The 24,516-nt window shown below is 38.3% G+C and overlaps 1 protein-coding gene across 1 annotated transcript in view; it reads right to left on the reverse strand.

Moving 5' to 3' along the window:
* LOC109922757 (metal transporter CNNM1-like) overlaps window positions 1-24,516 on the reverse strand; it is a 122,216-nt gene that overhangs the window by 45,526 nt on the left and 52,174 nt on the right. Inside the window, exon 6 of the mRNA XM_048608679.1 lies at window positions 2,376-2,539. Coding sequence (XP_048464636.1) covers window positions 2,376-2,539 — 164 coding nt within the window. The remainder of the gene's footprint in view (window positions 1-2,375; window positions 2,540-24,516) is intronic.

Genomic DNA, 24,516 nt, shown 5'->3' on the forward strand with positions numbered 1-24,516 from the left:
GTCAGCCTCTCTGCTCCTATGATGCTGCTTGGCCTGCTGTGTTCATCGAGCCCTGCACCTTGTTGTCTCGGATTCTCCAGCATCTGCAGTTCCTACTATCTCTGATTCAGTTTTTCTGGTGTCTACTTATAGCTCAAAGCCTCTAATCCAGGCAGCATCCTGGTAAACCTCTTCTCCACTCTCTCCAAAGACTCCACATCCTTTCTGTAATGTGACAACCAGAACGGAATGCAATACTCCAAGTGTGGCCTAACCAAAGTCTTAGAAAGCTGCAACATGACATCCTGATTCTTGTACTCAATTCCCCGACCAATGAAGGCTTTCTTTGCCACCCTATCTAGTTGCGTGGCCACTTTCAGGGAGCGATTGACTTGAACCCCAAGATCTTGCTGCGCATAGAAACATAGAGGATAGGAGCAGAAGGAGGCCATTCAGCCCTTTGAGCCTGCTCCACCATTCATCACAATCATGGCTGATCATTCAACTCAATAGCCTAATCCTGCTTTCTCTCCATAACCTTTGATCCCATTTGCCTCAAGTGCTATATCTCGCTGCCTCTTGAATACATTCAATGTTTTGGTGTGGAGTATTTCCTGCGATAATGAACTCCACAGGCTCACCACTGCTGGGGTGAAGAAATGTCTCCTCATCTCCATTCTAAATGGTCGACCCCGAATCCTCAGACTGTGACCCCTAGTTCTGCACACACCCACCATCGGGAACATCCTCCCTCTTTCTCTTCACATCTCTGTAGAAACTCTTAGTGTCAGCCTTTATATGTTCCCTGCAAGCTTACTTTCATACTGTATTTTCCCCATCTAAATCGATCCCTTGGTCCTTCTTTGTTGAATTCTAAACTGCTCCCAATCCTCAGACGTATTATTTATCTTGGAGAATCTGTATGCTTCTTCCTTGGATCAGATACTTTCTCTAATTTCCTTTGTAAGCCATGGATTGGCCGTCTTATCTATTTTACTTTTGTGCCAGATAGGAATAAACAGGTGTTGCAGTTCCCTCATATATTCCTTAAATGTTTGCCATTGCCTATCCACAGTCATCCCCAATCTATCAAGGCCAACTCATGCCTCATATCTTCATAGTTTCCTTTATTAAGATTCAGCATCCTAGTCTCTAAATCAACTACCTCACTCTCCATGTTGATAAATTTTATATCACGTTATGGTCGCTCATCCCCAAGGGGTCTCGCACAGCTAGATTGGCAATGCTGTTCAGGGTCCTGCTATTGACTGCATACTTTTCCTTAACATTTGATCTCCCAAAGTGCAGCACCTCACACATACCCAGATTAAACTCCATCTGCCATTCCTGCGCCCATATCTGCAACTGATCTCTATCCCATTGTATCATTGACAACCTTCTATATTATCCCCAACTCCACCGATCTTTGTATTGTCTGCAAACTTACTAACCCACCGATCTACATTTTCATCCAAGTCATTTATATATATCACAAATAGCAGAGTTCCCAGTATGGATCCCTGTGGAACACTACTAGTCATGGACCTCCAGCCAGAAAAACACCCTTCCACCACTACACTCTGCCTCCTTTGGTCAAGCCAATTCTGCACCCAAGCAGCCAAATCATTGTGGATCTTAACCTTCTGGACGAGCCTACCATGAGGGACCTTGTCGATAGCCTTGCTAAAATCTGTGTAGACAACATCCACTGCTCGACACTCATTGATCACCTTCGTAACCTCCTCAAAAAATTTCAATCAAGTTAGTAAGACATGACCTGCCCTGCACAAAGCCATGTTGACTGTCCCTAATTAGGTCATGATTTTTCAAATACATCTTGATTTAAAAAGCTTCTCTGAATATGTTTAAAGAAATCTGCTCCTCTAAACCTTTAAACTATGACAATCTCGATTAATGTTGGAGAAGTTGAAATCCCCTAATATAATTACGCTGTTATTGTTTTTACGCACATCAGTGAACATATCTGTTCCTCTATTGCCCGTTGACTGTTTGAAGGTCCATAATAAACTCCCAGCATTGTGACCAACTTCTATTAATTGCTAATCTCTACCCACAAAGCTTCATTTGAAGACCTTCCAAGATATTGTCCCTCTTTCTGATACTGACAAAATATTTACTAGCCTTAATTCAAAACTTCCACAAAAAGCCTAAGAGCTGTGAATGTGATGGGTACATTTAGAATGATTTACATTTGCACATTTGCATTAATATATGCATGCACTTCTGTGTATAGCAATTCAGTGACCAGAGGGTTGTCTTGGCTGACACAGTGGGCAATGTACAGCTGCGTCACTACACATACAAATATGATTAGCTTCCAACCATATAGTGAAATAGCATATTTATAGGATCATAATACAGAAGCAACTTTTTACCTTCACAAACTGGACATCAGTTAATAACCGCACAGAGTAGTCTGGAACGTAGGAATAACTACTAAAGCTTTGTTGATAGGTACCACCCCCAAATTCAACCCGTTCTGTCCGATTTCCTGGGTCTGCCCATTGTCCTCCACTGCTGTGAGATGGTGATCTAGTGACTGGGTACATAAGAATTGAAGAGAAACAAAAATGACTCCCTTCAGTTGTCATCTTGCAAATACTTTTACATAAATGTGAGTCACAAAAATCTTACAAATGGCTCCTAATGTTTTGACAAACAAATTGCTTAAGTGACTTTGACAAAGCTAGTTATCAGCAGAAACAGCTTCAGATATAAAGTGTTATACTGAACATTACGCCCAGACATAGTTCCAAGTCTGATTAAGGTACAATTGCCATTCAATATTTCAAGGTCAATTATAGAAAAGTTACAGTACAGAAGGAAGCCATTCAGCTCATTGAGTCCATGCAAGAGCAATTAGACAGTCCCAGGTCTCCAGCTTTTCTTCGTAGCCCTGCAAATGCTTCTCTTTTGATGCTTATCCTATTCCCTTTTGGAGCATTGATTGAACCTGCCATAATCACACTCGCAAACAGAGCATTTTACTACTCACCAAGCAAAAAGTTTATCCCTTGACGCATTGCTTTACCATGAATCACTATCTTCGCATTGATGATCTTTTAACACTTTAATTAGTTATACATTTTCATCAACAGCTAAAATCTCATTGAGAAAGTTTATTTGCACTGCTAACAACACCATCTATACATCACTATTATTTATATTTTTTCATGACTAGAACCTTAGAAGAGAAAAATTTTCCTGTGATTTTTGACTGGACAGCACTTATTCCTTACGCTCAAACCGTAAGAAATGGGGCATCGCGTGCACAGGGAGAGAACAGAAATCCAGAATGCCAAGAGTTTAAAAAAATTCTAAGATGGAGTAATAAGTTAATTATGAGAGGTTATGTCCTTGATCTTTTTGCCTTATTTTACCTCATAGCTCAGGGTGCCCAACTCTTCAACTAGAGAATCAGAAAGTGACAGGCAGAAATCAGTAGTTCAGGGTAGCAGACTAAGGAGTGATAATTGATACATGAAGCTTTTTAGTTACTAATTCTGGATAGCCTGAAGTTTTTGACCACAGTGAAATTGCAGGTTATTCAGATCTGCAGCAATAGCAGGTATTTATGACTTTCTTATAGGCAGTGAACATTGGCAGGAAGCAGGCCTGCAAATTCAGAGATTCAGATCTGATATGGCATGTCACACTACACATCCGACATTCAGCAAAGTTCAGACCATCTGTGGGAATCACCCCCTAAATTGCTAATTGGTCACCAACAGGTGCTAGACTTCTTCCACCAAAACACAATTTGGAAAGTCCATGGTTATTATGTTAAATACCAAAGGTTCTGCCTCAATCATATTTTCGCTTGGCTTTCAAGCATTTATTCAGTAAACTGACATACACAATATGCCCAGTACTAAGCCTTTGCTTCTTTATAAACCATACTCAAAAGTAATCCAAATTGTCTGCCAATTGAAAAACAAATTGTTATGAAATCTGCACAACTCTGAAATCAGTCAACAAATGACTTGAATGGCTCAACAAATTTGAACTACGTCATTTTCTTTCTGTCACTAGCGTTCACATCCATTCAATACAATCATTTTCTTTCAACACTGCTAAAGCACCTTTGTGTATCAATGTTTGTGAGCAATGTCTAATTCAAAATGGTCTGATATTGGTTGCTGAAAATAAATGTTGCATCATGCTGGCTGAATCGGAATCTAATCTCTTACGCAAGCCACTTCTCTTTACTCAAACTGTCTCAATATTTGTCTAAATCCGTGAGCCCCTTCATCTCCTTTAGTTGAACCCAGATTTTGGTCACCGTCCCCCAAATCTCTCTGTTTATTTAGGAAAACATTACTTTATATTGCTCTGATGTGCTCTGGGATATTTACCCACATTGAAGACAGTACATTTCGGCAAACTATGATTTCTGCTGGTATTCTTGACTGGAATTAAAGTGCACTTTTGAGAATAGTCTAGGAGTGACTTTATTCTGGATTATGCAAAACATCTCAACTGTGCTTGATGTTGCGTCGACTGTAAATGGTCAGACAAATACAGTACTCAATATCTGTTGGCTTATTCCAATATCATTCACCTAATGAAACAACAACCCATGAAAACTGATAACCACTTTACAAAGGTCAGTTGCTACCATTAGGTCCTCATCTCTTTTGGAATTTTTTTTGGGTAGCTAATGGCACATCTGATTTTATATTATTTATTATTTTATATCCTATTCGATATCTTATTTAAATATACAAACAAAAGGAACATCCAAACAGCCCAATTTTTGATGGGATTAGACATATGACCACCTTTCAAATAATCTCTCCTTTCAATCAGGCAAGTAACCAAAGTTAGTGGAATTCCATTACTAAATTTTAAAATCTTCAATTCAAACTACTGTGAAAACCAAAAGAACTGTGGATGCTGTAAATCAGGAGCAAAAACAGAAGTTGCTGGAAAAGCTCAGCAGGTCTGGCAGCATCTGTGAAGAAAAAAATCAGAGAAGAAAATTAATGCTTCGGGTCCGGTTCTGAGGAAGGGTCACTGGATCCGAAACGTTAATTCTGATTTTTTTTCTTCACAGATGCTGCCAAACTACTGTGAAATCTGTATGTGTAGAATTATTTCTGTTTGCCAAATGTATAGTGCACAATCAGATGTCACAAGGTGAGGACTGAACTTAATAAGTTTGGAAGTTCAGGAACAAGTTTTTTTTTCCTTTATTCATTCACAGGATGAGGACATCACTGTCTAGGCAGCATTTATTGCCCATCCCTAAGTCAGTGGAGAAGAAGCTTTGGCACTCAAAGCATGCAGGTTTGCTAGAGTTTAGCCATTTGAAACAGTGAGCCTCCTGTTACAAAAGAGTGAATATTTTCTTCCTATAACTTTTTACTAGCTAGGGGCCACTGTCAGTTTGGAGCAGAGTGGGAAGAGCTCCTGGCCACTTTCAGGCCTGACCTTCCAGGATGCACAAGTACTGATTTAGCAAGTCAATTATGGAGCTTCTGTGTAGTCCAGAGATGACTGGCCTTGTTACACATCCACTGCCTGAATCTTGGAGAGACACCCATACCCGAAAGTATCCTGGTTACAAGAGAATCTATGGATAAGATGACTATTAATTGCAACGGGTATCAACATTGCCACAAAATGGCAAATACAGGCACATTACGAGCGTTATCAGGTGGGTTCCTTTGTCAAATATAGAATCATACAGCATGGAAACAGACCCTTTAGTCCAACTTGATCGTACCAACCAGATATCCTAAACTGACAGCCCCATTTGCCAGCATTTGGACCATAATCCCACTACACCCTTTCTAGTCATGTACCCATTCAGATTGCCTTTAAAATGTTGTAATTGTACCAGCCTCCACCACCTGCTCTGGCAGCTCGTTCCATACTCACACCACCCTGTGTGTGAAAAAAATTGCCCCTCAGGTCCCTTTCAAACCTTTTTCCCCTCACCTTAAACCTATTCTGCCTAGTTTTGGACTCCCTTACCCTGGGAAAAAGGTCTTAGCTATTCACCCTATGCGCCTTATGATTTTGTAAACCTCTATAAAGTCACCCCTCAGCCTCTGACACTCAAGGGAAAAAAGCCCCAGCCTGTTCAGCCTCTTCTTATAGCTCAAACCCTCCAAAATATCTTGAAATGTTGTCTAACCATTGTCAATCTGATATGCTATCATCCTTTATTTTAGATTTTCAGCACTCAATTTGCCTTTTTAGTTAATAGAAGCCAGTAACAAAGTATTCATACTACAGTACCCTTCAAAATGACTTCTTTAGCTGTAAAGTGCGTTGGGAAAAAAGACACCATATGAAAACATTTTCTTTAAACTTACAAACATCTTAAACATTAGCTTTCTTTCGTCATGAGCTTTTTAAAGTAAATTGCATAGTTTTTTCTCTCCTGTAATAGGTTCACCATCATACAATGACAAAAAATAGGTATAGTCGTAACCAGAAAACATGAGAACAAGCTGTTAATGTCGGTATCTTACGAAGCACACATTTTTGACAGTGAAAGGTCTTCACTTCTTGGCTAAAGACTTGAATTTAATAAGCCACATACAGTAATGCTCTGGGTTAACTCTTCTGAATAAGGATACCTGACATTGTCATGAATAAACTACAAAGTTAAATAAAATGACTTCAGCAATCAAAATTCACTTGCTAATGGGCAAAATTCCACAAAACAAAACTGCTCTTAACTTTTCATTAAATTAATAATCACACTGAAAAACACTCAAACTTGTAGCTTGGTGTGCGAAACACAAAGAGTCATATTCCAGGTTTGATAAAATCCCTCATAAGGGACAGCCTGTGTGGGAAAAAAGCCATGGAGCTGTAGATAAATTTAATATGATTAAGAACCTAACTGAGTTGTAGGAGATGGACTAGAAATGATAGGCAAGCACTCTAATTGGAAATATGTAACTTGCAGAGCACTGCAACGATCTGTGTTGAAGGCTCAACAGTTCACTGTATTTGTCAATGACTTAAGTGATTGGATGGAAAGTTAATTTCTAAATTTGTCACTGTGTCAGACAAGTGGCATTGTAGGCATTGTAAGCAGTGTAGGCAGAAGTGTAAAATTGCTGAGATGTTGACAGAGTAAGTGAATGGGCATGACTGCAGTAAATAGAGACAAAGGTAAAATCATCCACTCTGGACCTAAAAAGGGCAGAAGAGGTTACTTTCCAAATGGTGAAAAGTTAGAAACAGTGGAGGTTCAAAGAAATTTGGGACCCAGGCACTTAGCTCATAAAAACGTGATAAACAGATACAAATAATAACGAAAAAGCTAATGGAAGGCAAATCTTTATATTTAGAGTACTAGAAACCATGTTTCCGCTTTACCATTCCTGAAGTACTGTGAGCAGTTCTGATCACTGTATTTTCAGAAGGCTTAACTGGCCTTGGAGGAGTGGAGCATCACTTACCAGAATTATACCTGGACCCCAAAGACTGAACTAAAGGAGAGATTACATAGACTACGGATGCATTCCCTTGAATTTAGACGATTAAAGTTTGGATTGATCAAACTTTTCAAAATACTATGGCAAACATATGGGATATATAGAAAGAAACTGCTTTTGGTAGTAGGGTAGTCTAAAAATTAGGTTAGATCTTTCAGGAATGAAATTAGGAAACACTTCTTTGCGAAAATTGGAAACTCTCTTACATAAGCAGCAATATATACCAGATCAAATGTAAATTTCAAATCTGAGACTGATAGATTTTTGTCATCCAAAGGCATTAAGCTGTTAGTTTGCAGATGGTGTCTTACTGAATGGTGGGACGGACTCAACAGGCTGAATGGCCTTCTGTTCCTTGCAACAGAAAACGTTCTTATGAGATGGAGGCTGAGATACATTGTCAAGAATGCTTTAGTCAACGTCAAGAGCACTTTATACATAAATATATTCTATTTAACATGACTTAAGCACAGAACGATCAAAGGGAGTTGATGTCTTGTGATTCCACTAATCCTACTTCTTCAACAGAAGCCCTACTTAATACCCAAGATAAATGTAAAATGATGAAAGCGTTTCAATCCATCTGATTTTGTCCTTTGAGAATGTCAACTCTAAAGGTGCTCCTTACAGCACCTAGCAGTTTCTTTTGGCTGTAACTGGGCGCTGAAAATAGAAGGTGGACCCACCATTAACATGTCTTAGTTTCATGAAAAATATACACACAAAGATGCTTAAAAGAAAAAGCACATAATAAATTTTTGATTGTATCCCATAATATGCCAAAACAATTAAATGTGTAATTGTAATGCAAAATTAGAATTATTATAGATGCTGGAAATCTGAATAAAAAAGTGCTGAATAAACTCTGGTCTGACAGCAACTGTAGAGACAGAAACAAGAGTTAACACTTTTGAGTTGCATATACTTTTCTCAGAAATGTGTAACAGAATTACGCTAATACATGGTTAGTTAAAGAAAACAATGGAAATATTGACTTAAACAGAGCCAAGTCTTGGGTATTTTACTTGAAAAAAGCAACAGAGAAAAACCATGCGTGCACTAAGACTGGGCTGAAGCTATGGAATACTGGTGCACAAATGCTTAATCAATTAGTATGAAATTTCATTCTTGTTATTATAAAATAAATAAGCCTACTGCATTAAGACAAACTTTTATATTAGCACAGACTTTTATTCATACAAAAATGTAAGTATTCTTAATCCAGTATTTCATGTTGCAATCTCAAGGCCAAAGAAAACAACGGTGTGGGAAACTTGAAGAAATGAAAATATTTTGAAGACATCTGACCTGGAAATTCCTGGGACCCAGTTCCACCAGTATGTATCCACTGGACTAAACTCACTGCCCATTCTCTGTTAAGGTTTAAGACTCTATTCCAAAAACCCAACAATGGGGTAATCCACATTAAGGCAGCAATTGCTATCCGCAAGATCTCTTTAATGTGGGTGATCTAATTCAACCACAATTCTTTGGCTCTCAGACATATTCCAACAGAAAAGCTAATTGGTCCCCTTCGGGATCTATGAAAAGTTTTAGGCTTTCAGAATCAGAAGCCTTCCAAGAATGATAAACAGTGGTACAAAAACTCCCTCATCACGGATAGCCCACTTAATCTCATTAACATGAAGGGTAGAGACTGAAAATTCACCTGCAATGTATTGATCAAAGTTTGAAGATCCAGTCTAGGCAGTGTGGAATAATGCAAAAACAAAAAAAGGTACAGCCCTAATTTTAGGCACTCTTTGCATTTAGGTTCGACTTGTAGCCTTTTAAGCCCCAGGAATCTCAGGGGAAAGACATTTATATTCATAAAACTGTTAAGCAAGGACAAAAATAAAGATATTGAGCAAGTGTGGAAGCAGAAAAAGGAAAAAATATGCATAATTTTCAGATGAAAAAAGAGATAAAATATTTTAACAGATAAAATATAGAAAATATGAAATGAGATAGTAAAAGGTGCATGGAGTGGGAATCTAGTGAGATTTGGTGCAGGTAAATGCAATTTTTGTGTATGTTCTTGAATATGTCCAGGAAGAATACAAATATGTAATGAAGCCACAGAAAATTACCTGGGGACCCAGCAAGAGATTCGCCTCTGCTAAAAGCAAAGGTTCGAGACACAGAAACAGGCACTATGCAAAGACAAGGTAGAAAGAGAGGAAATATTTAACAGAGAGACAGAGAAAAAAAATAGTAATCATAGTTCATGCAAGTTGTTACATAAACCATATTCATATTAATGGACCTGCTCCATTACTCTCTACATGCAAAAATTTATGAAATTTCTCTACCTGGTGTTTAAAACATCTTACTGATTGTCGACTAAGAATTTTAATAGATCAGTTGAAAGTATGGTTTCATTTTACTTTGGCTGTGTTTGCTGACACCAAGGGCCATATGCATCAAAGGCAATATCACTTACGAATATAGTTACGAACATTTACAAATACCAATTAATGATACTGTTATCAAAGAGACAATATATTGGTTTACAGAAATAAACTAAAACAAAGTACAACTTTTCCTTTAAGTTTCAGAAATTGATTTAATACTGCGTGCATAATCAACGATGTGTTAGCTATAAATACAAATTGTTTTAATAAACCAGCATATTATGACAACAGTATTTTACAGTGGTCACATAAATAAAGCATGAAACAAAATACACTTTTCTTTTAATGTTCAATAATTATCTTAATTTTGTGCATGTATGCATGTGGTGCATTGGTGTCAGCAAATTAATCCCTTTCTTTTTGGTTTTGCCCAGAGTATACATCACCCATGGTGGCACACAGATGGATGTTCCCAACCTTGAAACAAATGCTGGAACATGGCCTTGTGTGATTTTCTTTAATTTTGCTGCTCTCCATCTAGTACCAGTGTGGCAGTGAGGAAAACTGAGAAAATTCAACAACTATTCAACAACTGCATACAATAACCAGTAAAGATTGGTATCGTGTAGAAGATCACAATTGCAAACCAACAGGCTACTGTTTCCTGGCGCAATGCACGAGGAGTCTTATCATTTCATAACATGCGAACATGGAAAATCTCTTTGCTCTGACAAGTCAGTTTAAACACTCGAATCATCTGTTCCAGAATTCATGATGTGTTCAGCACTTGCTCCTCCAAATATATTTTTCCTTCCTCTAACACGTTCAACTCAGGAAGACAAACTAACTACCTTCCTTATTTTGTGAATATTTATTCTCTTCATACTAACACAGAACTTTCCAACTGGGATCATGAGCTCTGAGGTACCATTGGCTGTTGTGGAACCGTGACTGAGCTACAACAGTTGTACTCTCACTGTAACAGACGCCTATCCCACACCCAAAACAATTATCCTCTCAGGTCTCAATAAAAAGTTGCAACAATTTTCAAGCCTTGAAATGGGGATCACAGTTGGGAAATGTTTGGGAAGAACTGCATACGGCCACAGCCCAGTTTGACAGTTTCGCGGAAACCACATTTTAATGATGGATATAGAAGTGTCATCATTATCCTGTATTACAAAAGGCCTCTTACACACACAACCCAAAAGGCCTATTGCCAGAAAAGGCAATGTTTCATTTCCAGTGTTAAACTCAAACTGAAATAACTAGGCCTCTTAAAAATCAGGTTTTTCTTGAACAACTTCCTTTTGATAGTTTGCGGCTATCATAACCAGTTAAATGTTTTTAGAGCAATTACTTTTCCAGAAGCTATCCCACCTGTCCTTAGCAAAAGGAGTTAATTAAACTTTTTAGCTTTAGTTTATTAAATTACGTTGAGCTGGTGTCGTAACACATACAGGAGGAAGATGGCTATAGTTATTAAACATTGATCATTAATGCTAAAGTTTAATCTCAGCTCAACCATCTTCAAGTGCTTCATTAATAGTACTCCCTTCATCACAAGATCAGAAATGTGGCGGTTTAACTACTGATTTGAGAGTACACTATTACACTGCATCATTTTGAGAGGAATTGTATGTCACATAAGGAGAATCTGCATTATGTTCAGACTTGGGTTGAGTTAACATTCAATCTACGCAAGTGTCTCATAATGACCACCTTGAATACAACAGAGCCCAGGCATCTCCCATATCCTTTTATCTACAAATGTATTGTGATTTTCCAAGCTCCTCTCCACTATCTACAAACCATAGTTTGCTGCAGTAGGGCACCTAAGAACATTGCTGTTAGTCAGAATTGTGCCTTTGCATATTCAGACTTTAGTTTTTGTTATGTGGCATCAAGTGAGAGCTAATAGCATTGTCGCAAAGGGTATCTTGTTGGTAAGTGAAGAATTAAAACCAACAAGCATGTCTGCAAGCAATCAGTCTAAAAGACTCAGAAATAAATAGTGCCAAAACAGATAAAACAGGTTGAAATGGATAAAATCAATGTCAAAACATTTGGATTTTGGAGTTTAACGGGGCATTTGCCCTTGCTTGAAGTTGCTGTACCATTTGATCATAAACAACGATGGCTGCCATTAGACACAACACTATTTTGACGGCAAATTATGACCAATATCTTAAGGCTCACTGTTGGTTAAAAGAATACTGGGCCATCTATATCAATAATTGCACAAGTCCAGGACAGACATTGTGTATGTTGCAAAGAAAGACTTACTTCCCATAATGTCAAACTTGCTTAATATATGAGGCTCTTCGGGAGTGTGATGGAATACTCATCATTCATCTAAATGGATGCAATCAACAAGAGGCTTGGCACCATCTAGGGCCAGGTTCTGAGGAAGGGTCACTCGACCTGAAACATTAACTCTGATTTTCTCCACAGATGCTGCCAGACCTGATTTACAGCATCCGCAGTTCTTTCAGTTTTTATTTAGGGCAGAGTAGGTTTTCCTTTTGATATTCTGCTATTGGTCCATAATATGCAGTTTCTGCAACACTAACATGTTACAGCTACAGTACGTGGAATCAAGAGGAATGCACTATAGCAATTTAACAAGCTATTTTAAGAGAACTAGAACATGTTTTATCTTGCCCATGAGGCAGTTTGAGGCACTTCACTTTCAATTAATTATCATTTGAAGTGTAGCCGATGTAATGTAGGTGGATAGTAGTATATATTTAGATGGCCACCCCGTTAGGGAGATTGTAACATCATCAACATGCCAAAAGTGCTGTGTGCTGCAGTTAAATCTGGAAAGGAAGAATGCATAGGGTTACAGAGACACAGTGAGACAGTGGCAGTAAATGAATTGTTTGTTAGGAAGGCTGATGCAGACACAACGAGCTTTGTGGGGAGATGATGACCTAGTGGTATTATCGCTGGACTGTTAATCCAGCCACCCAGATAACGTTCTGGGGACCAGGTTCAAATCCCAATACAGCAGATGCCAGAATTTGAATTCAATAAATATCTGGAATTAAGAATCTAACGATGACCATGAATCCACTGTTGATTATCGGAAAAACCCATCTGGTTCACTAATGCCCTTCAGGGAAGGCAACTGTCAATCCTTACCTGGTCTGGACTACATGTGACTCCAGACCCACAGCAATGTTAAATGCTGCCTAGCCAGTGCACCCCTCATCCCATGAATGAAAAAAGAAAAAAAAAAACAACCTCCTGCATTGTAACAATTTCTGTGATTCTGTGAATTTGACATGGAAATTATGTATGGGTACCTCAAAAACCCACCACTGAAAGACTGAAAAAAGCATTCATCAAGATATTGATTGCACTTTAGCTGCTCCCCTTGGCTCCTTTCCAGCACGATGAAGCACTTTCAGATGTGTGCCCATCCACTGATTTGATTCTCAACAAATTAATAACTGTTATATAACGAATTAATGACTGCGTATAACACAAGAGATCAACTGACAAAATCACTACAATCTAACCAAAAATAGTCTACCCTTTTCATAGATTCAAAACCTGCTGGCTTCTTGTGCACTCAGTGTCCATAATTCATTACATATTTTTACTTTATACTTACCTTTAATTGATTTTCTGGTGTTTACGTTTGTCACAAAAATACATGTGATTAGCATACAGTGTGATACAGCTGAATAACAGTTTCATCAAAATATCCCCTTCTGTTACTGAGTGAAAGGAATTAATGCATTTAAATAATTAAATTTAATGAATTAACATCTTTGATGAGGTAGAAAATTTAAAAATTTCATTACAGCTGTTGTTACAAAACATTCTACAGTGCAATTACAACTCTAAGTAAATTTATTTTCATACATCCTGGTCAGAAAATATTTGCTTTGTCTAACTTTGCATCTGCAGGAGTGAGCACATGCAGCCATAACATCAAGGGGAGTTAAGTGACAATTTACTGATTAATCCACTATTAATCTCAGAAACTGGGAAGTCAAAAAAGAAAACTGGTTTAAAAATGTTATCACTGAAAGTAAAGCAGAACTTTTACTAACTCATCGTGTGATCAGAAGGTAGACTGAAGCTGATGGGTGAATTGTTTATTTTAACAATGAAAGTAAAGACAGTATGCAAACTGTACAGGACACAACATGAGCTGTAACATCAAGAGATTGCACCTTGGTTAAATTCTCAATCTCAAATAAAAAAAAATTCAACAGCATGAAAATACAAATTTGGATGGAACGTGGGAAAAATCAAAGTTGTGGTTGCCTTACTGGCAATGTGGAGGGGGAAGAAAATATGAACAGATAAAAGAGACATCTCTTCAGGGACTAGTCCAATTCTTTTCTAATTTGACACAATTTCAAGACAGAAGAGAAATGCCTCAATAAATTCAACAAATCGTGATGACCTTCATATTAACAGTCATGTTAACAGTGTTAAGAACAGTCTTAAGAACTGTCAGTTGTCATACATCATCAATTACATTAAATCACACAAGAGCTACCAGATTACTACAGTTTGACAGCATGGAACTGGTAATTGTATTGCCATGGGAAAATTATAGTAAGAGCCAATTTTAAGTTGTTCTACTTTAACATCATTTAGTAAATAGAGCCTGTATTCATGATTAACATCGCAAGGTTAGTTTAAAGTCATTTCATGCCAACTGATCCAAGCAGCGTCATTTTGGTTTGGTCTCAACTGTCCTGACTCTCCCTTTTCCTGCAGAATCTCTGGTTCACAGACAATGCTACTCAGTGACCTTTCTGCTCATTTCTGCTACTTCAGTTTACCGATCCTGCCTGGCACACCCTCTCACTAATGACCCTCTGGATCATGGCTTACCTCCCGCAAGTCAAAGCTACTCTTTCTGTCCTGGTTGCTCACCTCCAAAGCGTTCACTCTCAACAAGTGTTCAGGAGAGGGAGAAGTGGGGCGCTGTAAGGTCAGCGAAGAAGAGTTGACAGTGACTGGAAGGGTCAGAGAGTGGAAGAGATAAAATTGTCTGAATACTAAGTCGCACTCCTATAATTAACACATTGAACATTTTTAGTCCCTCTGTTGTCTATCTTGCATGCAACCTGATCATACAATCATTTACTGGAATAGCCCAGTTCTTAAAAAGGTCCATAATCCAAATACCAAAATATAGATTTTCATACAAAAGGACATGGGCAATGACAGTTGTTTAAAAAAAAAGTTACACTTCATTTCACAAGGCGTAATTCTTTTCACAACGGTTTCACAACAAGATTAAATATGCAAAAACTCAGTAATTTTTAAGTGACTGTATTCTGCAGCAACTTCGATAGAAACATTGATCTTGTTCTGATCCCAGCTGATATTACCAGATGTCAAGTCATATTTGGTTTTGTTTTATTTCATGAGGTGGTCTTGCACTGAAACACAACCACACAATGGTGCAGATTTGGTTTTATCAATAAAACAGAAGTTTACTATGCAAAAGAAATGAAGATAAAATGGAATAAACCTAACTGATCACAAGCGCATAATTTGAAAGTTTTGAAACCCACAGCAAAATACAATCTCCCATCTATCCCAACACCATTATGTTATAGTCCTCAAACACTAGAGAAAATTCTTTTCTTCATCACATCTCTAGGTTTGACTTAACTATTTCCTTCAATTCCCATTATAAGAATTTGACAGCCTATTCCTTGAGTATTAGTGCAACTGAGCTTAGGCTTTTCCAGTTTTCTTAAAATCATTCACAGGATGTGGTTGTCGCTAGATGGGCCAACATCTATTGCCCATCCATGGCTACCTATGTGAAGTTGCTGGTGACTGGTTTTCTTGTTTCGCTGCAGTCCATTCGCTGTAGGTAGACCCGCAATGCCATTGAGGAGGAAGTTTCAGGAATTTGTCCCCAGTGACACTGAGGAAGGATGATAAATTCCTTGGAGGGCAACTTGCCCAGAAGGGTTATGGTGCAGAAAGAGGCTGTTCAGCCGAATTGTACAATCACCTGCTTGTTAAGTGAGCATCATTTCCTAGTGCCTAACTTGTGAATGGTGGGTGTCCCCATGTATTTGCTGCCTTTGTCCTTCTAGATGGTAGGTGTTTGAAAGGTGCCATCTAAGGAGCCTTGGTGAATGTCAGTTGTGCATCTTTCGATGGTACATTCTGCTGCTACTTCGCATCGGTGGTGGAGGGAGTGAATGTTGTTAGATGTGGTACCAATCAAGCAGGCAGCTTTGTCCTGGACGATGTAAAGCTTCTTGAGTGTGTTGGAGCTGCACTTATAAAGACAAATGGGGAGTATTTCATCAATCCTGACAGACTTTGGGAGCCAGGAGATGAGTTACTTGCTGTAGGAGTACTAGCCTTTGGCCTGTTCTTTAGCGACAGTAATTATGTAGCTTGTCCAGTTCAATGTCTGGCAGGCGGTATTCGATTCAAAGGCAGAGATTTAATTGAGTTGAGGTTTCCCCCTACCTGACATGTATGGTATGTCTGGCAAAATTTTATCACATCTTTATGCAGCCCTGACTAATAAAAATGTGTTAATAAAACCAAAGTACTGCAGATGCTGGAAATCTGAAATAAAAACAGAAAGCAATGAAGAAACTCAGCAGGTCTGGCAACGTCTGTGGAGACAGAAACAGAATTAACATTGAGTGTCATATGAATCTTCTTCAGAACATTTAAAAATATTTTAATAGTTAAGCTGGAGTTTCCTTAATGCTTAAGTGAATTTCCATTCGAATATTCTGTATTGTCACGTACATTCAAAACAAAATGCAGTGAAAAGTGTGCACCGTCACTCATCCATAAGTACCATTCATATGAACCACTCAAAATTTTATTACATACTCAGATGGAACTACCATCTGATGGACCACTGCATATTCCTTGTTGGCTGGTATTTAGGATATTCTCAATTTACTCATTAGTAATTTGTTCTTTAAAATAATAACTCCAGTATTATTTCTGATTCATTTTATGAGTAGTCAGTTTGGTATAACTTTCAATTTTGAATCAAGTTGTTCCATTTCTATCAAAGAAGATGGGCTAACAGATCAGTTTCATTTTCATTACCTTCATCCTTTTTAGTTAAATTTGTCAAAACTTTATCCGATAATTGAATTTCCAAATTGTCTCCTTTTCATAGACTCCTTTTCTTACAGTCTAATTCTAAGGTCCTGAGATGGAGTCAGAATAAGTCAGGAAACAATCTAGGCTGTTCCTCCTGTAACATTTCAATTTCTTCTCTGTCCACTGGTTGTTCCATCATTCTGGTGAGGTCAACATTCTTGAATCTGCCATGCTAGTTCCCAAAATTAGATCAATTTCTTCTACAAGAAACTGTTTCATAATTCCTAATAGAACCTTTTCATTTGCCAAGTCATTCTTTATCTAACTCTGTATAATGGATACCTCAATTTAATACACTTTCCTTCATTAACCCCTTTGAAAAGCAAAAAGTATCATCAGTTAGCATCAGTGACTGACTTACTCTAGTTTGCCCTGGCATTTTGTTGGTTTACCTGCTTGTTTTGAAGCATGGAAAAATCTTGTTTTTTGAGATAAATTATTTCCTTTCCTGCTGTTCCTTTAGACATACCTACTTCTTCAGTTGGTCTTCCATTTAGCTTGCGCAATTAGCTTTGGTATTTCCAGTCTTATTACAACAAAGCATACTAACTCCTTTAAATACTACTTTTTGATTCTAACCTTTCATCTTTATTACTTCTGCAATCTTCTGTTTGTTGTCTATAACTAGCAGTTCTTCCATTCTCAAATTTTTTATTCCTCCAACTTACTTCTGGATTTTAATATACCCATTGTCCTAACTGCAGGATATCATAGTTATCTGCCAGAAGTGAAGCTTCTCTGATCTTTAATACAACTTATCTAAATAAAGTACTTATGTTTGCTGGAATGCTATTTTTGAATTCTTCCACGAACAGAATTACCCTCACATGCTCATTTTTTTCGATAGCTTTATTGATCTAAATCACTGATCCCACAATATTTCTTTTTTCACTTGCAAATGCTACAAATGTCGGATTAGGTTTCTTTATTGTAGCCCTAAGTTTTGATTGATAAGCTTTAGGCACAAGCTCATAAGCATTGAATATAGTCTTTTCGACAGCTTTGTACTTTGTGGATGGTTCTTCTTACAAACTGACATAAACAGTCATAGCTGCATCCCTCAAAACGCTCTAACATTAAGGTCTAAACATATTTTGGCCATTCCATGTTGTCCAAGTTCTCCATTTTTTGGAATTTGAATTTCATTAATAGCATCTCCCTTGGGTGTTTGTCTTTTTCCTCCCGTTCCATTTCAAGTTTTCTTATCTCCACATCCCTTCCATAATCCTCTGCTTTTCTCTAACTCAAAATCTTTATATTTCTAACTGCATATTAGCTAACTCCAGTTGTGATACTTTTCCTTTCTTCCAATTCTAATTGTTGGATAATCACTTGAAGTAGCTCAGTCTTATGCGATCCTGCTTTTACTTTTACCTTCAATTTATCTGCTAACTCTCTAAGTTTAGCTTTAGAGAAAGATTTCAAATAATCCATTGTCATATTCACTTCCAGAAATCTCTTAGCAAAATTCAAAGCCATCTTCAAATTCCATGCAATCAATGTCACTACAACATAGCCATTTTATGACAACAACCACAGACCCGTTAATTTAAACAACAGACACTGATCCCTCTTAAATTCAGTGTATTCAAATCCTGCAAGAAACCCCAGCTGGTGATACTACTGGAAATGTCAGATAAAATTATGTAAAGAGTAAAAAGGTTTTTACTTAATGAAGTGGATTTTCACTATAACACAAGCATGCAATAACAAAACATAAGTTTATAATGCAAAACAAATAAAGATAAAATAGAATAAACCAAACCATTTATATAAAACACAATTAGAAAGGTTTAGAAATACACAGTAAAGTACAATCTTACCCATCACAACACCATCACATTACAGTTCTCAAACACCAAAGAGAATTCCTTTCCCCTTCAAATCTATAAATTTGATGTAACTATTTTTTTCAATTCCCAATCTTGGGAGTTTGATAGCCTTTAAACTTTCTCAGCTTTGAAAAACTGCTTTAGAGCTCTAACTAAACACTTCTGGCCCAGGACTACCAACTAAAACTCTTACACTGAGATAATCTGTTTTCTAAATGCTTTGAATTACCTCATTACTTCAGTAGGAACTGTTTCATTCTTCAACATTGACCAGGACTTCTGCAAACTGAACGGTTTCCGCAAGTGGAAAAAAAATCCAATTCTTGATTCTTCAAACTGAAAGCAAGCCAATTCTCTCTATTCCTTATCCTGTCCACTTGTATAGCTCTTATAGTGCAACAAATTCCCCTCACTATCCCAGGAATGCACTCATACCAGTTTAAAACAAGATTATAATTTCAGTAATTTGACAAGTTAATCATTAAATCCCCTCAAAACTTACATTCCATTAATTCAAAATCCAAATTCTAAAATAAATGATTTTAATATTTCACACACCTTACATCATAATACAATGACAGCAAGATCTGGATTTTAGTGATAACTACATCATGTGCAGATTCCAGAGTCACTGTTAAATTCAGGAGAAGTAATGATCACAAACACTGACTTTTCTACCATCACAAGTATGTCAAAATCTGGGCCAATTAGAGTGTTAGATTCAGCAAAGATAAATATAGTCATGACACAGAAAAGCAGATCACAATCAGAATTTGGTCTACTGATGTCATTGATTTGAGGCCTTCCTGTAGTGAGCTCCACCAACATTAAAATTTTGGGAACTGAAAAGGTTTAGGCATGCCCATTAAATGATGTATCATCAGAAGTTAATAACCTATGGCAATTTAAAAAAAAAATGGCAAAACTATTAAATTGGTCACAACCTCTGATAATTTCTTTTAATCAATCTCCTCGTAAATGTTATTACACACTGGAGGTTGCGGGGGGCAGCAATGGGGCTAGTGGTATTATTGCTGGATTGTTATTCCAGAGACTCAGATGATGTTCATTGGACCAAGGTTCGAATCCCACCATGGCAGATGGTGAAATTTGAATTCCATTAAAAAAAATCTGGAATTCAGAGTCTGATGATGATGACCATGAATCCATTGTCAATTAGGGAAGGGCAATAAATGCTGGCCTAGCCAGTGGTGCCCACATCCTGTGAATGAATAAAGAAAACACTTATGGAACAGGTGGAACTTGAACATTGACCTTTTGGCTCAGAGGTGGGGTTGCTATCACTGGTCCACACAGTCCTCACGACCTCTAATGGCTTTGATGCAAGTTGAATACAGCTGCTACTTGAGCTATTTATAACTAAATTCAACTACCATTGAAAGTCACAGAAAAAGTAACAAAAAAATGCCATATTACACATCCTATATAGTTTCTCTACTGATTAGGAGTCAAATAACACAGAACATTTAGAGATTATGGAATATCATTCTGCACCATGTCAAATGGTTATGTTTCCAATTTTTTCTTCAAGATGTTGACTTCTTCCCAGAAAATGGTTTCAAAAGGTGTCAGTCACTTTCTGGTACATTGCCCAACTTGTCATTATTGATGTATAGTGTTGGACAATGAGCATCAGCAGGCTACTTAATTACTGTAGACATTACAGCTGAGACCAATCCAGAACTCCTCTGATAAAGAGCAGAAAGCCTCAATGATTGTAATCTCCTAACTCATTGTGCTGTTGCTAATGGCAGTGACCCAAGTACTGCCCTGGATGAGATCAGCTAACACAGCATTGCCTGGGAATCAGACCTGGAGCTTTCCTTGTCTGAATAGTTAGGTTTTTTTTGCTGGACAAACTCATTTAAGCTAGCAAAGAGTATCATTTAAGTATTTCACATGGGTGCATGTGAAGATGCAACGGCACCCCCTTTCATAATTAAAAACAACAGGAGCAAAACGTAAGCATACTTCTGTCAGCTTACATGAGGAGAATGTGAATTTTTGATTCCCTCCTCTACTCTCAGCTAGTCAATGGAAGAATATGCAACAGTGCGTACCAAATTAAAATTTCTCCAGACAGCACAGGTTTTCAGGGTACATGAACATAACTATGAACAATTTTAATTGATCTTTTATTCCTTAGGAGCCACCAAATAAAGTGATCCTGTGCTCAAGTCATTCATATGAGGTTCTGTCGCCTACCATTATTCATCCATCCAGACTTATTAACCATGTCAGAATCTGTAAGCTTTGTCTTGGCCTCTATCCCTAAAATTAATAATCTAACAGCATACAATAAATGCATATCCTGATGTATCTCCAGGAAACAAATACATTCACACAACAGGGACTTGTTTCATGGCAATAAGGTTTAAGAATGCACTTTTGCACTATATAGAATAGGGCTGATAAGAAGAGGGACTGCCATACTAAGTTCAGTGTTCTTCATTAGTAACACTGGGTTTTACTCGAAGAGACCTTTTTGAAAGAGAACACTGGAATATTAATAACATTATTTCAATTTAATATACTGACTGATCTTTTTAAACTGCACTCTCTCTTGACTTTAGTTTTTTCCAAGAGTTAGTCACTGTGCATTTATTGAACCCTACTGCTATAGGCAGTACAGGGCCCAGGCTAGCAATTAAGCGAGTTAATAATTTCCATTTAGGATTTTATGCATAATGTTTGTAAGATTATTAGTCAACTGTTGGTGCAAATAAATAATCTGCAGACATGTTGATCTGTGGAGAGGAAAACTATGTTAATGTTTCAGGTTAAAAAACTTTCATTAAACTCAGTACTTCCAGAATGTTTTGCTTTAATTCAGATTTCCAGCATGTACCTTTTATTTTTTAAACTAATGACAAGAAGCTTTTACAGACTTCAAATAATACAAGCATTGAACTGAAATATATAATTAACTAGACAAAATAGTTCTGAAGTAACAGCACATCACGACTCTTAGAGTATCACAAAAAGTAAATAACTTGTCTAGAATGTTCCAATGATGAAGTGAAGTTGAAAAGACATTTTGCAAGCTAGATGAGGATTTTTAAGATGGCGGGTCAGTCAGCGGCCCATAGCTGTTAATATTGTGTGTGCCACCGTCTGTATGCTGTAGTACACTATCATGGCATGCCCTGGCATTGTGCAAGAGAGAATCTACAATGACAGCTGACTGCTGCGCTGTTCGATGCAGCAGGAATGACCAGGATTTGTGGAGTGGATGAAGGCCCAAGTCTACCATTACACAAGTTGGAAGACTACAATCACAGGGTATTTAAAGCTTAAAACGAGTACTAGCTACTGTATCTTTGAAGTGTGTGGGTTCTTTAGGGGTTTGCATGGTCTTGACTGTATGAGGATACCCACCTTCATCCCTAAAGAGAAGAATCTTATAAAGTAAAGCAAAGTAGTTTATACATCTCTGTAGTTATTTGACAGGTTATAATCAGCACTACATCACTACAACACGCTAAAGGGATCAAAGGGTATGGGGAAAAAGGTGGAAACAGGTTACTGAGTTGTATGATAACAAGGTGTACAGCTGGATGAACACAGCCGGCCAAGCAGCATCAGAGGTGCAGGAAAGCTGACGTTTCGGGCCGAGAGCCTTCTTCAGAAATGTTGGAGATCAAGAGGTCGAGCGAGGGTAGGAGGCCTTGGTGTGGTGTCCAGGAGGAGGGGGGGTGTTGGGGGCGGGAGAAGGGGTCAATAGAGGGAGGGTTAGGCTCACGGTTAAAGAAGTAAGGGCGGAGGCGGAGGAGGAGGAGGCGGAGGCGGAAAAACTGCTCAACGTCCAAGCGTGAGCGGTATTCGTTGATGTTAGGGTGGAGGGGGACAAAGGTGAGCCCTTTACTGAGGACTGACTGTTCATGCTCAGTAAGGGGGAGGTCTGGGGGGATGGTGAAGACTCGGCAGGGCTGGGTGCTACTGTCTTCTCTGGAGTTGCTGGCTGTTGAGGTGTTGGGCAGAGCTGTGTCAGCGGTGGTGGGTGGAGTGGTGTCTTCAATTTCTGAAGAAGGGTCTAGGCCCGAAACGTCAGCTTTCCTGCACCTCTGATGCTGCTTGGCCTGCTATGTTCATCCAGCTCTACACCTTGTTATCTCAGATTCTCCAGCATCTGCAGTTCCTACTATCTCTACTACTGAGTTGTATGATCAGTTTTGATCATACTGAATGGGGAAGTAGGTTTAAAGGGCTGAAAGGCCAACTCCTGCACCTATTTTCTGTGTATAAAAAGACTTCTGGGAGGACCTAGCCTTTGGCTGGTATCCAAACGATCATATATTATTCTCTCACCAAGTCCTCACGGTTGAGTTGAAGTCCAACTCATTACAGAGAGTTGTGATAAATGCATTCAATCAATTAACTCTTTCAGTCTCATATACAACATCACTGCCCAAAGTTTTTTCAATGATTATTATACCTAATTTGGTGTCATCTGCAAACTTACTAACCATACCATTCACATCCAAATCATTTATATAAGTGATGAAAAGCAATGGCCCCTGCATCGAACCTTGTGGCACACAGGCCTCCAGTATGAAAAGCAATCCTCTACCACCACCCTCTGTCTCTTACCTTAAGCCAATTTTAAAGCAAACCAGGGCAGGACTTATACAATTAATGGTAGGGCTCTGGGGAGTGTTGCTGAGCAAAGAGACCTAGGGGTGCAAGTGCACAGTACCTTGAAAGTGGAGTTGCAGGTAGACAGGGTGGTGAAGAAAGTGTTGGCAGGCTTGTCTTCATTGGTCAGAACACTGAATATAGGAGTTAGGATGTCATCTTGCAGCTGTGTCAGACACTGGCGAGGCCACTTTTAGAATACTGCGTACAATTCTGGTCGCTCTTCTATAGGGAAGATGTTGTTAAAGTTGAGAGGGTGAAGAAAAGATTTACAAGGATGTTGCCAGTACTGGAAGGTTTGAGTTATATGGAAAGGCTAAGGAGTGACCTTATAGAGGTTTATAAAATCATGAGGGACATGAAAAGGGTGAATAGCCAAGGTCATTTTCCTTGGGTGGGGAAGCCCAAATCTAGAGGGCATAGGTTTAAGGTGAGAGAAGAAAGATTTAAAAGGTACTTAAGAGGTAACTTTTTCACGCAGAGGGTGAATGGAACAAGCTGCCAGAGGAAGTGGTGGAGGTGGGTATAATTACAACATTTAAAAAGAATCCGGATGGGTATATGAATAGGAAGGATTTAGAGGGGCACGGGCCTGATGCTGGCAAATGGGGCTAGGTCAGATTGGGATGTCTGGTTAGCGTGGACAAGTTGAACTGAAGGGTCTGTTTCCATGTTGTATGACTCTATGACTCTATTGTTATACATTCATTTAAATTATTACATTTGCCACTCGCCCATCTACACACATTTCTGACCTTACAAATTCAGACAATCTGGTGTTGTCACTTTTCTCCCTGAACATGTCCTCTTTTGACTTGGAAGAATGGTAGTTCGTTGGACAGAAAGTAGTTGTCTTGGACTATCTGCCTGGGAGTTTGAGATTCTCCTCTGAATTGGAGGACTTTTAAACCTCTTGTATTTCTTTCAAGGAGTACATTGTCCCTCTTTAGAGCAGATATTTATTTCCTTACAGTATCCTGAATGTTTAGATATTGCTTGTCTCTTCTATGGAGCCGGAGAACCCTCCAGAACAGCAGCAAAGCTCAGGAAAACTGCCATTACTGCAAAAAGAAAACTTTG

Source organism: Rhincodon typus, chromosome 20, assembly GCF_021869965.1.
Source record: "Rhincodon typus isolate 14 chromosome 20, sRhiTyp1.1, whole genome shotgun sequence".
Lineage (NCBI taxonomy): Eukaryota > Metazoa > Chordata > Chondrichthyes > Orectolobiformes > Rhincodontidae > Rhincodon > Rhincodon typus.